At 38.7% G+C, this 16,824-nt stretch overlaps 1 protein-coding gene and 1 pseudogene across 2 annotated transcripts in view; both read left to right on the top strand.

Moving 5' to 3' along the window:
- Positions 1-9,223: 9,223 nt before the first annotated feature.
- LOC132186332 (cycloartenol synthase) overlaps positions 9,224-16,824 on the top strand; it is a 61,378-nt gene continuing 53,777 nt past the window's right edge. For both annotated transcript variants that reach the window (XR_009440741.2, XM_059600248.2), the window contains exon 1: positions 9,224-9,570. Coding sequence is in view for 1 of the 2 variants with exons in the window: in XM_059600248.2 (XP_059456231.2) it covers positions 9,343-9,570 (228 nt within the window). In the remaining variant the exon portion in view is untranslated. The remainder of the gene's footprint in view (positions 9,571-16,824) is intronic.
- Positions 10,493-11,384, top strand: LOC148584909 (uncharacterized; annotated as a pseudogene).

Here is a 16,824-nt window from a genome sequence, read left to right as displayed (position 1 = left end):
TCATGTGTAACTAAACTACTTAGTAAGGCTAGATTGAAGCCCTAATTATGTTTATTTAATATTTCAATATTGGAGCCTTTGTGACAATCATATCGTGTTGCTTAACTTGATTAATTCCTGCTTAACTTGATTAATTCCTGCTTTACTAAATTCCTCATATGTGTTTACCTAATCAACATATGTATGTGGTGTGGATTAGTTAATTAAATCAATTTGGATGATCGAGTCCTGGGTTTAATAGAGTAACAAAAGAATCTCACCTCGAGTTCTTGGGTTAATCAACATGGGGAACCGGGAGTAGACACCTAGCCCTAGGCCTCATGTGTTTATCGATTTCCACAGATTTATGTTTTCTTAAAGAACAACTTAGTAGGCACCCATGCTAAATCCTTTAAGAAAGAAAAGAATTAGAGTAGACACCCATGCCTAATTCATTGCTTAGGGAGATCAATAGTTTAAGGAGTAGACACCCATATCCTTAGGATGGCAAACATTAAGTATTCATAATATGATTAGATCATTGGCATATTGTTGTATTATCTAAGTGTGATTAGTGGTGGATATCAAAGCCCTGCCTTTTATCATTATTAAATTAAAATCAACATGTTATCTTGTTTTGTTTACTGAAATTAATTTTAATCAAAATTTACCAATCCTTGTGGGAATGATCTTGTACTTGAACTCTATGCTACTGTTTTGACCTTGTGCACTTGTGAGTTTAAATGTACAATTATTTGCCTATTAATTTAGGTAGATATTTGCACAACAAGTTTATGGCACCGTTGCCGGGAATTGCGTCAAATTTTGTTTAGAATTATTTTCCCTTAGTTTAGTTATTTTTAATTTTTAATTTTTAATTTTCATTATGTTGTTTAGTTTTTATCAAAAATCTAAAATCTTTTTCGTTTTTTTTTTTCTTGTCTTTTCTTTGTTTTCTGTTTTGTTTCAGCTTTGCGGTATCCTTCATGCTGTTACTGCGATCAAGGGGAGACCGAGAGCGATCGAGTGCAGTTCCAGAGGACATCCAAACAGTAGTACTGAAGCTGCTGTGACTGCAGAGGCAATTTTTCTTTCTTATTCAAGGTCGTCGATCTCAGCCTCAACCATCCTTCCACTCAATCCATAAATTGAGCGTGTTAAGTGCTAAAATATTTATATTTTAGCCCTTAACATACATTTGTTAATCCTTTAGTTCTGATTAATTTATGCCATTTTAGTTCTTTTATGTGCTTTCTTTGTTTTTGTAGGTTGTTGGAAGAAAAGGAAGCAATTTCAAAAGTTTTGAGCATAAAAGAGCTATTTTGGGAAAATTGGAGGCTCTGGTAGTACGATTGATTGCAGGGGAGCTACGATCGAGCGCACTACAGGCGAAGACCACGAGCGCAAGGTGTGCGCACCAGAGGAAGCCTGGATCGCACCTGCGATCGAGCGCCAGCACGAAGGATCGATCACATACCTATGATCGATCGCACACAAGCTGCGATCGAGCGCACCCGTGCGTGAGGAGCAAGCTAGCCGCCAGCCATGATAAGGAAAGTGTGATTTTTAGGGTTTTGTAACTTTGTGTGAACTAGGGCTCAAACCCTATGATTTTTAGGATTTCTAGAATATTCCTAAGGCTTATAAATAGACACTTAAACCTCTAAGATAGACACACAATTTCCAAGGAGAAGAATTAAAGCTCTTCAAGTTTCGGGTTTATTCTTTTCCTTTCTATTTTATTTTTATGAAAATGTTTAACATCAAACTCATGTGTAACTAATTTATTTAGTAGGGCTAGATTGAAGCCCTCGTTATGTTTAGTTAATATTCAATATTGGCACATTTGTGATGATCATGTTGTGATATTTAACTTGATTAATTCATGTTTTCATGAATTCCTCATATGTGTTTGCCTGATCAACATATGCATATGGTATAGACTAGTTAGTTAAATCAATTTGGATGACCGAGTCCTGAATTTAATAAAAGTAACAAAAGAAATCCACACGAGGTTTTTAGGTTAATCAATATGGAAAACCGGGAGTATATACCCATGCCCTAGGTTCCGTGTGTTTGTCAATTTCCATAGAATCATGCTTTCTTAAAGAACAACTTAGTATACACCCATGCTAAATCCTTTAAGAAAGAAAAGAGTTAGAGTATACACTCATGCCTAACGCGTTGCTTAGGGAAATCTATAGCCTAAGGAGTATACACCCATGCCTTTAGGTTGACAAACATTAAGTATTCATAACATGATCAAAGCATTGGCATATTGATATATTATGTAAGCATGATTAGTGGTGGATATCAAAGCCCTACCTTTTATTATTATCAAATCAAAATCAATCTTTGTTTTGTTTTACTTAAGGAATTTATTTTAAGCAAAATTTAGCAATCCTCATGGGAATGATCCCTTACTTGCATCATATACTACTATGTTGACCTTGTGCACTTGCAGGTAAAACGTACAATTATTTGTTTATTAATTTAGGTAGATATTTGCACAACAGTGGACAATTCGACAAAGGCCTAGAGACAACTCTAACACAGAAGAAGAAAGAAGAAGTTGAGGAAACAATGGAAGATCGACTGGAGAACCCGCCACTAGTGCAAAGACCCATGAAACATGCTTTTATCCCAAAAAACCTCAACCAGCCATCATGCATCGCTTATCAACCGGAGGTGGAAGGCAATTATTATATATCCCCGCAAATACTCAATGCTTTGACTCACTTCAAGGGCACAGCTACTGAGGATCCAAACTTGCATCTTAGGGAGTTCTTTGATCTCTGCAAGATTCAGCACATCCAGGGCCTAACTCCGGAGAGACTTAAGTTAGTCCTCTTTCCTTTTTCTTTGAAAAATAATGCTAAATTTTGGTATAATTCCTTGCCTGCAAATTCTATTCATACTTGGGAAGAATTAGCCACTAAGTTCCTAAAGAAGTTTTTCCTTGCTCAAAAGACAAGGCAGCTTAAAAGGGAACTTCAAACGTTCTAACAAAGAGATGGAGATCTTTCCCTCGAAGCATGGGACCACTTTAATGCGCTGCTTCTTAAGTGTCCACATCACAACATCCCTCAAGATAATCAGGTACAAATTTTTTATGAAGGGTTAGATGACACTAACAAAGGAATGATTGATTCAGCTTGTGGAGATGCGCTTATGGAAAAGATTAGTGAGGAAGCCATGGAGCTCTCAAAGCTAGATATGATTGTCAAAGCCATGACTGCTCAGAACATCTCACCTAGTCAACAAGCCACACAACTCAAGGTATGTGCCATATGTTCCCATTCTGATCACTCTACTGAGAATTGTCCTTTGTATCCATTTGCACATCAAGAACAAGCGAACTATACGGGACAGAACAATTATCCTCCCAAGAACAATCCCTACTAACACCTACAATCCAGGGTGGCGCAACCACCCCAATTTCTCATGGAGTAACAACCGAAATGCTCTAAACCCTCAAGGGCAGCAAAGGAACTCCTAACAAGCAGTCCAACCAGTTCAAAAGTCAAAGAAGAATGACTTAGAGAGTATGATGTGCAAACTGGTGAGTACGCAATAGGCATTTATGATGGAGCAAAGACAAGTCAATGCAAGGACCAATCAAGCTATTCAAAGAGCCGATCAAGCCATTCAAAGACTGGAAGTACAAATGGGGCAAATGGCTAAGGAGCTTAGTAAAAGAAAGCTGGGTGAATTCTCAGCCCAAACAATACCTAATCCATGAGGTCACCAGCAATTGAAGGTTGTCACAACTCTCAGAAATGGCAAGGTCATAGGAACTGAAGAGACAGCACAAGCATCTCCAAATGAAGCCTCAATATCCAAGATAAGTAAAATGGAGAAGGTGAATGCACCATCCTTCCCTCAAAGGTTAGTAAAGCCAAAGAAAGAAAAACAACTTCGTGACATTTTTTGAGACTTTGAGAAAAGTAGAGATTAACATTCCTTTATTATATGCAATTAAACAAACTCCCTTATATGCTAAATTTTTAAAGGATTGTTGCACTAATAAGAGGAAGTTTCAGGAGCATAAGACAGTAACTGTAACAGAGGAGGTAAGTGTGGTGTTATTAAGAAAACTACCACCAAAGCTAAAAGATCCAGGTAGTTTTACCATTCCTTGCAGGATAAGAGACCATCTTTTTGGAAGGACACTACTGGATCTAGGAGTAGGGGTTAATTTGTTGCCATACACTGTTTATGAAACACTGGGTTTGGGAGAGCTTCAACCAACTTCTCTCACCTTGCAATTGGGAGACAGAAGCATCAAAAGACCAAGAGGTATACTTGGGGATGTCTTGGTAAAGGTAGGTGAATTTATTTTACCTGCTGATTTTATTGTATTGAATATGGAAGAATCTCATATGCCATTGCCTTTGCCCATCATCTTAGGAAGACCCTTTATGAGAACTCCTGATACAAAAATTTGTGTGAAAAAGGGTACTGTAAGTATGAAGGTAAATGGTGAGAAGATAGAATTTAGAATATTTGATGCATTGAAATTACCCCAAGATGATTTGGAATGCTTTAATGTTTGTATGATTCACGGTGTTGTTGAGAAAGTTTTTCAGGTCCATCACATTGATCCATTGGAGGCCACCCTCACCCATAGTTTCACAAGGCAAGACATTGAGCCAAATCTGAAGATGTTACTGATGACATCTTTGAAACCGTGCACCTTCTTGATGCCTCTCCAAAGCATCCAAGTAAGTACACTCCTCCCTTTGAGACTCTTGTGCCTACTAATTCTACTCTTGTCCCTTCTATTGTCTAGACCAAATTTGGAATTGAAGCAATTGCCAAAGCATCTAACATATGCTTATTTGGGAGAAAACCAGACACTCCCTATGATAATTGCCACCAATCTAAGTTTTGGGGAAAAAGAGAAGTTGTTGAGAATTTTTAGAGAGCATAAAACTACTTGAGGATGGATCATTGCTAACATCAAGGGGATAAGTCCAGCCAAATGCATGCATCAAATCTTCCTTGCATTTTATTAGCTTGCATAAAGGGTTGAACATCATCATTATGTCATTTGGAGGCTGAGTCCTTTCCTTTGACTTATTTTTGGATAAAAGAAATTTCACTTGTTTTGAGATAAAATTTTATGAGCACATTATCATGTTTTCTGTGAGACATGATGTTTGAACTTAAGCATGTTCCTTTTGAGATCTGGTGGATGATCTATTGATGAATAATCTTGACTTGCAAGATATATATATATATATATATATATATATATATATATATATATATATATATATATATATATATATATAAAGGAAAAAGACAAGAAAGATCTTGTTGAGTTTTCCGCTAAGTAACGAGACCTCTTGCCTCATTAAGCATTGAGTGTTCGCGTCAAAATGTATGAAATTCAAGGTTGATTTATGACATGGCTAGTCTAGCTTCGTAGCCTTTTTGACTTAAGTTACCAAGCCCTTAGGGATGTTCTACATCTAGTGCCCTAAAGCCATTTGGTTTGGGAGTCATTGGTGTTGTGCAAATATCTACCTAAATTAATAGGTAAATAATTGTACGTTTTACCTGCAAGTGCACAAGGTCAACATAGTAGTATATGGTGCAAGTACAGGATCATTCCCACGAGGATTGCTGAATTTTCTTTAAAAATAAATTCCTTAAGTAAAACAAAGATTGATTGAGTTGATAATGATAAAAAGGTAGGGCTTTGATATCCACCACTAATTATATTCAGATAATAGAACAATATGCCAATGCTTTGATCATGTTATGCATATCTAATGTTTGTCAACCTAAGGGCATGGGTGTATACTTCTTAAGTTATAGATTTCCCTAAGCAACGAGTTAGGCATGGGTGTATACTCTAACTCTTTTCTTTCCTAAAGGATTTGGCATGGTATATACTAAGTTGATCTTTAGAAAAGCATATGTTCTATGGAAATCGACAAACACACGAGGCCTAGGGCATAGGTGTATACTCCCGGTTCCCCATGTTGATTAACCCAAGAATTCGCAGTGTGGATTCTTTTGTTACTTATGTTAAACCCAAGACTCGGTCATCCAAATTGATCTAACTAACTAGTCCATACCACATGCATATGTTGATCAGGCACACACATCTGAGGAATTCATGCAAGCAGGTATTAATCAAGTTAAATAGCACAACAAGATCATCACAAAAGCGCCAATATTGAAATATTAATTAAACATAACTAGGGCTTCAATCTAGCCCCACTAAATAAATTAGCTACACATAGAGTTGATGTTAAATATCTTCATAAAATAAAAGAAAAGAAAGGAAAAGAATAAACCCGAGACTTGAACTTGAAGAGCTCCTATTCTTCTCCTTACAAAACCTATCTATTCTAGAGGCTTAAGGGTCTATTTATAGGTTTTAGAAGTCCTTGGCAAAATAGTAAACCTAGGGATTTCGTAGGGTTTTGAGACCTATTACAATTGGGAGTTGGAAAACCCTAATATGGAAAGAGGGACACTCTGGCCGCCACTTTATGTGTCTCCTGTGCACGGGTGCGATCGATCGCAGCCCGTGTGCACTCGATCGCAAGTTTGCGATCGATCCTCTTCTAGCATGCGCTCGAGCGCTCCTAGCTTGATTTGTGTTGTGTCCTCTCGGTACTACGCTCAATCGCAGGTGCCCTGTGATCGATCGCAATGTCAGGGAGCTCCAATTTTTCCCATCTTCTCTCTTTGAGCCTAAATCATCTAGATTTACTTCATTTTCTTTCAAAAGCCAGCAAAAGTATGAAAAACACATAAAGGAATTAAAATGGCCTAATTAACTAAAACCAAAAGATTAAAACATGCAAGTTAAGGGCTGAAAAAATGAATATTTTAGCACTTAGCACACCCCCAAACTTACATATTGCTAGTCCCTTAGCAATACAAGACCGAAAACAAGAATGGAAAAACAGAAAACCAAATGATAAATCCATCTTTCGTGGGATGTACGACTGCATTTAGCGTATGCAACAAGCCTTTTAAATCCCTAGGAATTCCTTAGTGGACGAGTGAAGTCTCGTGATGGTTTTCCAGAAATGTTACCCGCAAATATCATGCACAGTTCATGTTATCCCAAAAATTAAATTATCACTTCATGATCATGGTTTTCATTCATAAGCAAACTTAAAAAGATGAACTCCATCTTCACAATGAATTGAATCTCAAAGTGCAATTACTTACAAAGGACATGCTAAATCATCACAAGTTTGAAAATTGTGTACAGTGAACTAGTACAAAATTATGAGGCTTCCAAATCTTTCCAGTATGCAATGTCTCCTTATCTCAGAATTCACTGAAATTCCTATTAGAATGACACACTAGCATATTTCTTTTTTCTTTATTTTTTTATTTTTTTATTTTTTTGGTCAGGTTGTACAATGTTGGTTCCCTTAAGCTTTCTATTTGACCCTTGTAGCGAGTGTTAAGTCAATGACTCCCAAACAAGATGGTTTTATGGCCAACGGACCTGTGATCGAGCGCAGGATACGACGATTGAACGCACTGCGCTCGAGCCCAGCGCCCCACGATCAAGCGCAGATGCGTCAAGTCCAAAGCTCATCGCATGCGCATGTATGCGCCGCATAGAGGAATTGATGCTCGAGTGTGCTCGAGCGCACTAAGAGTGCGATTGAGTGCACCTATCCGATTTGGCAACGAGTTTTATCCTAATTCAACTTGTAAAACCTTAGGTTTAGGTCTATAAATAAATAATGATCAGATTAATTTAGATTTAAAATTACTTAAAAAAATACAATTCTCTGTGGGATCGACCTCACACTTGCAATCCATTAACTACAATCGATTCGTGGACTTGCGAGTTAATATGAATTGACACAACAAAGTGCATAAAATAAATTGGAAGAGAAAATTTTTATAGCGGTTCCCCTGATCATACGGATGTCCAACCAATTCCGTTCACCCTTTCTTCTTCAAAACTTCATAGCGCTCTTTATTAAGTAGTGAACCGGTCCTTAAATATATGTATTAATAATACCTTACTTAAAAAACCATAATATATATATAGTATTAAAATTCAGCTTGTCGAGACAGATAATTGAATGAAGCTTGGAATGAATGAAATTAAGAAAAAAAAAAACCATATATCGGATGTTTTTAAAAAAACAAAAGAAAAAGAAAAAAATCGTTTATGTGATAATCGTTGTGGTTCAATTCTTACAAAAGTGGTGGATTTGGTGCTTGGAAAAGTATACTATTTTTTTTAATCTAATATATTCTTATTTTCTTATTTATTGAAAACATAATAAGTATTACACAAATATCATCACAATTAATTTCTTCTAATTTTCTATTAATGATTTAATAATCAAAATTCAGATTTTTCTCTTGCTATTTTTTTTTTCCTATGTACTTCTTTCATTATAAATTACACATATGTGAACAAATATTTTAATATGTTTAAATTTTTATGGGTTAAAATAAAATTAAGTATCTTATGATAGTTATTATTACTATTTTTTTTTTGTCATTTATACATTTATGCAATGTTTTGTGTAACTTTGTGTCATTATGTTTAGCAATGTACTGGTGTACAATTTTTTTTTTTTTTTTTTTTTTTTAAATTTAAAAATGTGAAACATATTTTTATAAATATTTTTTAACATATAATAAAAAGTACAATGAAAATGCATTTAAATTTTAAAATTAAATTATAATGAAGAATTTCGCGTGGGTTATGAGCTAATTTGTTTAAAGCATAAAACACTTTTCATCTATAATTCCTTATTCCAAACGTCGGAAACCTTTGTTGTAGAAACCAAACTGTGGAGAGCCACCCAACCAACTAAAAACATTAAAAAATGTCCTTAAGAGGTAGCTCAATCAGTTGTGAACTACGTTTTATGAAATGTTTTATGAAGCGGAAGTCATTAGTTCAAATCTTCTTTCTCATTTTTTTTTTGTGTAGATATGTAAAAAAAAAAAAAAAAAAAAAGGAAGAAAAAACAATATTTTTAATGGGAACCAAGCAAGAAGTAAAATATTTGAAAAAAAGACTTTTTTAGGGTGGCTGGCCGGCTGAAATAATTTATTCAAAAAATATGTAATAATAAAAAAATTAATCCATTACTTGTCCATCTGGACCATCACAGATAATAACATCCAATCATGTTGACTTTTTTTTTTTTTTTTTTTTTTTTCGAGCCATGCAGGATTGTACTTTGTTGACAGCCTCTTTTATTTCGTGAAAGCCGAAACAATAGAAAATAAGCTGTCAAGCTCATCTTCCTCTGTGTCTCCGACGTGCTACTATTTCTTAACCAAGAAACGTTATAAAAATAACCATTTAAGCTCATCGTATTCGTGAAAGAATTGAACAACTGTGCAATGTGGAAATTGAAGATTGGCGCAGAGACAGACAGAGAAGATGGTGGTGGTGGCGGCAGTGAAAGATGGCTGAGGAGTTTGAACAACCATTTGGGACGCCAAGTGTGGGAGTTCCATCCAGACCTTGGCACCCAAGAGGAGCTTCAGCAGATCGACGATTCTCGCCGGGATTTCTGGGAACGCCGCTTCGAGAAGCGGCACAGCTCCGACCTCCTCATGCGGATTCAGGTCGCCCCCACAAACCCAAACTTTGGAATTCTTTGTTGTTCTTGTTTGGTTCTATGATTTGGGGTCTGTGATCATCAAGAAAAGAAAGCAATCGATGAGGAGTAAATTGGGTTTTTTTAATTTTAATTTTAATTTTAATTTTTAATTTAATTTAATTTAATTTTTATTTATTTATTTATTTTCATTTTCTCGTTTTGGTTTGAATTTTTTTTAAGAAGGCTTATGTTACGGGTCTAATTGGAGGAATTTTAGCATTAGAATAATTTAGATTAGGATTAGGATTTAAATATTAGAAATAGTAAGTTACCATTATTGATAACATTAGAAGTGAGTTAGAACATTCCTTATTGCAAGAGGAAATCAGAAGGAGACAAAAGTCTAGAATCCTTTGGCTTAAGGAGGGTGATAAATGCACTAAGTTTTTCCATCGGGCTGCTAACTCGAATCAGGGATCTAATTCCATTGAGTCATTGTCCATTAATGGTTCCCTATCGTCCAACCAATCCGATATCAAAAATCATATTGTCCAATTGTACGAGTCTTTGTTCTCAGAGCAATGCAATTGGAGACCGAGATTGGATAATCTTGCCTTCGATTCTTTGGATGTGGACGAGGCTTCTTGTCTTGAGCTCCCGTTTGAAGAAAGTGAGGTTTTCGAGGTGGCAAAATGTTTGCATAGAGATAAGGCTCCAGGCCCGGATGGGTTCTCTATGGCTTTCTTTCAAGACTGTAGGGATGTGCTTAAGGCCGATATTATGGGAGTCTTCTCCAACTTTCATGCTCACGGCAAGTTTGAGAAAAGCCTTAATGCCACATTTATAGCCCTTATTTCGAAGAAGCCTGGGGCTTTGATCTCAAGGACTTTCGCTGTATTAGTCTTGTGAGTGGGGTTTATAAGATCGTTGCTAAAGTACTCGGCAACATGATGAGAAGGTTTGTTGTGAAGATCATATCCATGTCTAAGAACGCCTTTGTTAAAGGTAGGCAAATCCTGGATTCGGTTCTTATAGCTAACGAATGTTTAGATAGCCGTATCAAATCTGGTGAACCAGGGGTACTTTGTAAGTTGGATATGGAGAAAGCCTATGACCACATCAACTGGAAGTTTTTGCTTTATTTGCTTAAAAGATGTGGCTTCAGGGAGAAGTGGTGCTCTTGGATAGAACATTGTATCTCGTTAGTGCGCTTTTCCGTTTTGATTAACGGCTCTTCTTCTGGATTCTTTGGTAGCTCTCGTGGGGTCAGACATGGAGATCCTCTGTCCTCCTTTTTGCTTGTCATTGTTATGGACACATTTAGTAGAATGATTTCTGCTACAATTCATCATGGTTTGCTCTCAGGCTTCTCCGTGGGGCCTAGACTATCCGAGACGATTAACGTTTCTCACTTGCTTTTTGCGGATGATACGTTGGTTTTCTGTGCTCCTTGCGAGCGTTGCTCGTTTGTTTTGAAGTCGTCTCGGGTTTAAAGGTGAATATGGCCAAGTCGGCTTTGGCACTGTGGGCAATGTGGATAATGTGGTTGAGCTGGCTGGAATTCTAGGATGTGAGACGTCCTCTCTTCCTTTGAAGTATCTTGGCCTTCCCCTTGGGGCTCATTTTAAGGCCAAGGCGATATGGGATGGCGTTGTGAAAAAGGTTGAGCGTCGTTTGGCTAGTTGGAAAAGAATGTATTTGTCTAAGGGTGGTAGGGTTACCCTCATCAAAAGCACTCTTTCCAACTTACCCACGTATTTCTTGTCTCTTTTCCCCATACCTGCAGCAGTGGCAAATCACATAGAGAAGCTTAAACGCATTTCCTATGGGGTGGATTAGGCGAAGAATTTAGATACCATCTGGTTAGTTGGTCCAAATTTTGCTCTCCTATCTTTGAAGGCGGCCTAGGGATTGAATTTGCGATCGTCCAACCAAGCCCTTTTAGGGAAATGGTTGTGGCGTTGCGCGAATGAAAGCGAGGCTTGGTGGAAAGCCATTGTGGACGCCAAATATGGTTGCACTTGGTGGTGCTCTATTGACCCCCAGGGTTGAAGGGGTGGGGCTCTGGAAGTATATTAGAAGGGGGTGGAGATTCTTTTCGATTCATACTAGATTTGATCCGGGGGACAATTCGAAGATCAGACGACGTGTGGTGCGGCGAGACTTGTCTCAAGGCAGCTTTTCCTACACTTTATAGCATTGCTTCTGTGAAGGATGCACCTGTGGCTACTAATATGGATTATTCGAGTGACACCCTTTAGTGGAACATCAGTTTTGTCCATTTGATTCATGATTGGGAAGTGGATACGTTGGCCTCCTTCTATTCTTTCCTTTATTCTCTTAGAGTAAGAAGAGGAGGGGAGGACAAGCTCTGGTGGACCCCGTCTCGCAAGGGGATCTTTGATGTTTGATCTTTCCACAAGATCATCGCATACAAAGAAAATCCCTCTTTCCCTTGGAAGAGTATTTGGCGGACTAAGGTTCCCTCCAAAGTGGCCTTTTTTGTTTGGTCAGTGTCTCTAGGGAAGATTCTAACACTGGATAATCTTAGGAAAAGACAACTTATCGTGGTTAATTGGTGTTGCCTTTGTAAATTGGATGGGGAATCCGTTGATCATCTCTTACTCCATTGCGAGGTTGCTAGCGCCTTATGGAATGCCATCTTGAGTCGCTTTGGACTTTCCTTGTACCGACCTAGTGAAAAGTGTTAGCCACATATGCGCTATTACCTTAAAAGGACTACTTAATTTCGAGCTTCCCTAAAATTCATTATAAAACCTAATTTTACTTAATAGCTAGGCAATGTGGGACTTAGCACCCATAACTATCTTTATAAACCACCCACTCTATGTGTGCTTCTTCTCATTTTCCCAATATGGGATCGGGGTGTTACAAACTCTCCCTCTTAAATTCTTGATGTCCTCATCAGGGCCACGTCATGTATTGCTCCAGTACCACATGACCTGACTTTATTAGGTGGCTCTGATACTACTTGTAACGACCTAGGAAAAAGCGTTAGCCACATTTGCGCTATTACCCCAAAAGGATTAGTCAATTTAGAGTTTTCGTAAAATTCATTATAAAGCTCAATTTCACCTAATAACTAGACAATGTGGGACTTAGCACCCATGACTATCTTCATTAACCACCTACTCTATGTGGGCTTCTTCTTATCTTCCCAATATGGAACCGGGGTGTTACATTCCTGGGTTATACCTAACAGTGTGGTGGACTTAATGGCTTGTTGGTGGTCTGGGGGTAATTCAAAGAGTGCAATCGTCTGAAAGATGGTGCCTCTTTGCCTTATGTGGTGTATATGGAGGGAAATAAACAATAGGAACTTTGATAATCTTGAGAGGACTTTGGAGGAGCTCAAGGCCTATTTCTGTTTTTTTTTTTTCCTCTTTACTTGGACAACTGGTTATTTACCTCCTTTAGTTATTAGCTTTTCAGATTTCCTTGCTCGTCATAGGTATTCTCTTGTATACTTCTTGTGTACTAGGGTTGCGCTCCTTTGCGCTTTTGATATATACAACATTACTTGTAAAAAAAAAAAAAACATTAAAAGTGGTTTATTCGAGTTAGTCTTTTCTTTCTACTATGCATTGTAAGCTATGACACAACTAGGATTTCTCATGTGGAGAGGCTAAGGTATGAATGAGAGGTCAAATTTATTCAAAGCCTAAAAATACATATATATTTAAGTTGATAACAGGAAAAAAAAAGAAAATTTGAAAACCAAGGGGTGCCATGGTTCCCCTCAGCCTATACATGGGTCTGTACCCGATTGTAAGTGTCAAATTAAAGGCACTATAATAAAATGATCAATGAGTTAAGTATTATCAAACGTTTAGGTTTGTTATTGGGAGGTTTAGGGTTCCTTTTTTTTGTTTGATAAGTAATGATGATATAAAAAGCGCAAAGGGTCGCAACCCACATACACGGGAAGTATACATAGAGAGCGCCTAAGAGGGAGAGAAATGAAAAAGAAAATCAGAGAAACTAATCACTAAAGGAGCTAGCCAAGTGGCTGTCTAAGAGTAAAGAGTAAAGAAGAAAAAATGAGTCAATTACTTTATGGTCCTAATGGAATTTTCAAAACATCTATCATTTCTTTCATTCCAAATATAAGACACAGAGGGATCATCTTCCACACAACCGCGCTTCGAGACCGACCACCCTACCACCAACTATCAAACAAGTCCCTCACCCGGAAAGGCATGACCCAATACATCCCAAACCGCTTAAAGATCGTGTGCCAAAGAGCGCTGGCGATCTCACAATGGAGAAGAAGATGATCGACTGACTCTCCATTCTTCTTGCACATACAACACCATTCCACTACCACTATGTTACTCTTACGCAGAGTATCATGAGTCAAAATTTTGCCTAGAGCTGCAGTCCATCCGTAAAATGCCACTCGCTGAGGTGCCTTAGTACGCCAGATGCTCTTCCATGGAAACTCCTCTTGATTAGACTTGGACAAGGCCTTGTAGAGCGACTTAACCTCAAACTTGCCCTTCTTGGACGCTGACCAGCAAATACGATCTGCACTGTCTATGGAAACCTTGCAAGAATACAACCGATCAAAAAAAGGAGAAACCAAATCCATCTCCCAATCTTGGACCGGCCGCACAAAAATGACATTCTACTCGACAACCCCATTCCTCAAAGTAAGATTATCCTTTACCCATGCTTCTTTGTGTCTGGTGATACTAAATAAGGACGGGAAGGCTTGCTTCAAGGGATTGTCCCCACACCAAATATCATGCCAGAAATGTATTTTCGAGCCCTCCCCCACCTCAAACCGAATACCTTTGGCAAAAAAATTCCACCCTTTGCGAATATGCTTCCATAGACCCACACCATAAGAAACCCGAAACCTCCTTCGTGCACCACCCACCTTCTTGGTTTTCATACTTAGCTTTGATAATCTTACACCAAAGAGCTCCGCTCTCATTCGCATATCTCCAAAGCCATTTCCCCAAAAGAGCTTGATTAAACTGGAACAACTTCCGAATTCCAAGACCACCATAGCGAAGAGGGCGGCAGACTTGGTTCCAACTTACAAGATGCAAATTATGCTCATCTCCCATTCCTCCCCACAAGAAATCTCTTTGGACTTTCTCAATCCTTTTAGCTACACTTAAAGGAATCGGAAACATGGACAAAAAGTAAGTCGGGAGATTAGCTAAAGTGCTCTTAATGAGAGTTAGACGACCTCCTTTGGAAAGATACATTCTCTTCCAACCTACCATCTGACGCTCCATCTTCTCGATCACCTCATTCTACATAACCGTATCCTTGAACGGCGCCCCAAGAGGGAGACCCAAATACTTCATAGGCAATTCAGCAACACTACACCCAAGGATATTGGCTAAAACCCCAATGTTCTCCACCTCACCTATGGCCACAATCTTTGACTTTCCCAGATTCACTTTCAATCCTTACACAGCTTCAAAGCATAAGAGAATGAGGCGTACATACCGGATTTGCTCGATAGAATTTTCACAAAAAATCAAAGTATCATCCGCAAATCATGAGTGAGAGACCATCAACTCCGACAAGACCCTATTCCCCACCGAGAATCCCGTCAAAAGGCCTTGGTCTACCGTCGCATTCACCATCTTACTCAAAGCCTCCATAACATGCACAAACAATAACGGAGAGAGAGGATCCCCTTGCCAAATTCCTCTCGAACTGTTGGAGAAACCTTCCGGAGAACTATTCACAAGAATGGAGAATCTTACCGACTTAATACACCACTCTATCCAAGCCCTCCACCTCTCGCCAAAACCACACCTATGCAGCAAATACAAAACAAAGTCCCAATTTACATGGTCATAGGCCTTTTCCAGATCCAGTTTACAAAGAACACCTGGCACCCTTGATTTCATGCGACTATCCACACATTCATTTGCAATGAGAACAGAATCTAGGATTTGTCGACCCCCAATAAAAGCGTTTTGAGAATAGTAGATGACCTTACCCAAAACAGTTTTCATCCTATTGGCAAGAACCTTAGACATAAGTTTATACACCCCTCCCACCAAGCTAATAGGCCGAAAGTCCTTCATCTCCACCGCATCCGCCTTTTTTGGAATCAAGGAAATAAAAGTTGCATTCAAGCTCTTCACTAGTTGACGCCTACGATGGAACTCAGCAAAAACCGCCATGACATCTTGTTTAATAACACCCCAGCAAGCTTGAAAGAAAGCCATGGAAAAGCCATCTGGACCGGGAGCCTTATCACCATCCATGCCTTTTACCACCTCCCAATCCTCCTTTTCCTCAAAATCTCTTTCTAACCACCTATTATCCTCCTCATCGATGGACAAAAAAGGCTGGTTATCCATTTTAGGGCGCCAAGTGCTTTGTTCCGAGTATAGGCTTTGGTAATATTACATTATGTGCTCTTTTACCTCAGCTGGATCATCGGATAACACGCCATTGATACGTAGCACTTCCACACGGTTGTGCCTTCGATGAGAATTAGCCATCTTTGGAAGAAGCAAGTATTCCGATCCCCCTCCTTGAGCCACAAAGCTCTCGATTTTTGGCACCAATGAATTTCTTTACACAACAAGGTATTCTCCAATTCTTTCAACATGTCCACCTTCCGAATCTTCTCCTCCTGATCTAAGCCTCTCAATTCAGCCAACTCATCCAAATCTTGGATACCTCCCAACAACTCCTTCTTCTTCCTCCCAATATCCCCGAACACCTCCTCATTCCACTTTTTCAAATCCACTTTAAGGGATTTCAACTTATTAGCAAGCAGAAAACTAGGTAAACCCTCAAACGAATACGACCCCCACCAAGAAGCAACCTTGTCAACAAAACCCTCTGTTTTAAGCCACATATTTTTAAATTTAAAACACTTCTTACCTCCACACAGATTCCCACAATCCAGTAATAGAGGAAAGTGATCGGAGAGCAAGCGTTGAAGTCTTCTTTGTGACACTGCTGGGTAGTGATCTTCCCAATCCGAGGAAAGCAAGAACCGGTCAATCCTCGACCAACTCTCATTCTCTTGATTATTTGACCAAGTAAATTGATCCCCCATCATCGGAATATCAACCAAATTGTTCTCTGAAATAAAGTCCGAAAAATTCATCATGCCCGAAGAATAATAAGAAGCACTAGAGCGCTCACTAGGAAACCGAACAATATTAAAATCCCCGCCAAGACACCAAGGGACCTCCCACACCCTCATCAAGCCGGCCAGCTCTTCCCAAAGAGCCCTTCTCTCCACTTCCTCATTCGGCCCATACACCCC

This window comes from Corylus avellana, chromosome 6 (genome assembly GCF_965113065.1).
Source record: "Corylus avellana chromosome 6, dhCorAvel1.hap1.2, whole genome shotgun sequence".
In the NCBI taxonomy this organism is placed as follows: Eukaryota; Viridiplantae; Streptophyta; class Magnoliopsida; order Fagales; family Betulaceae; genus Corylus; species Corylus avellana.
Note: the sequence above shows the minus strand (reverse complement) of the source record. Positions and strands in the feature narration are given on the sequence as shown.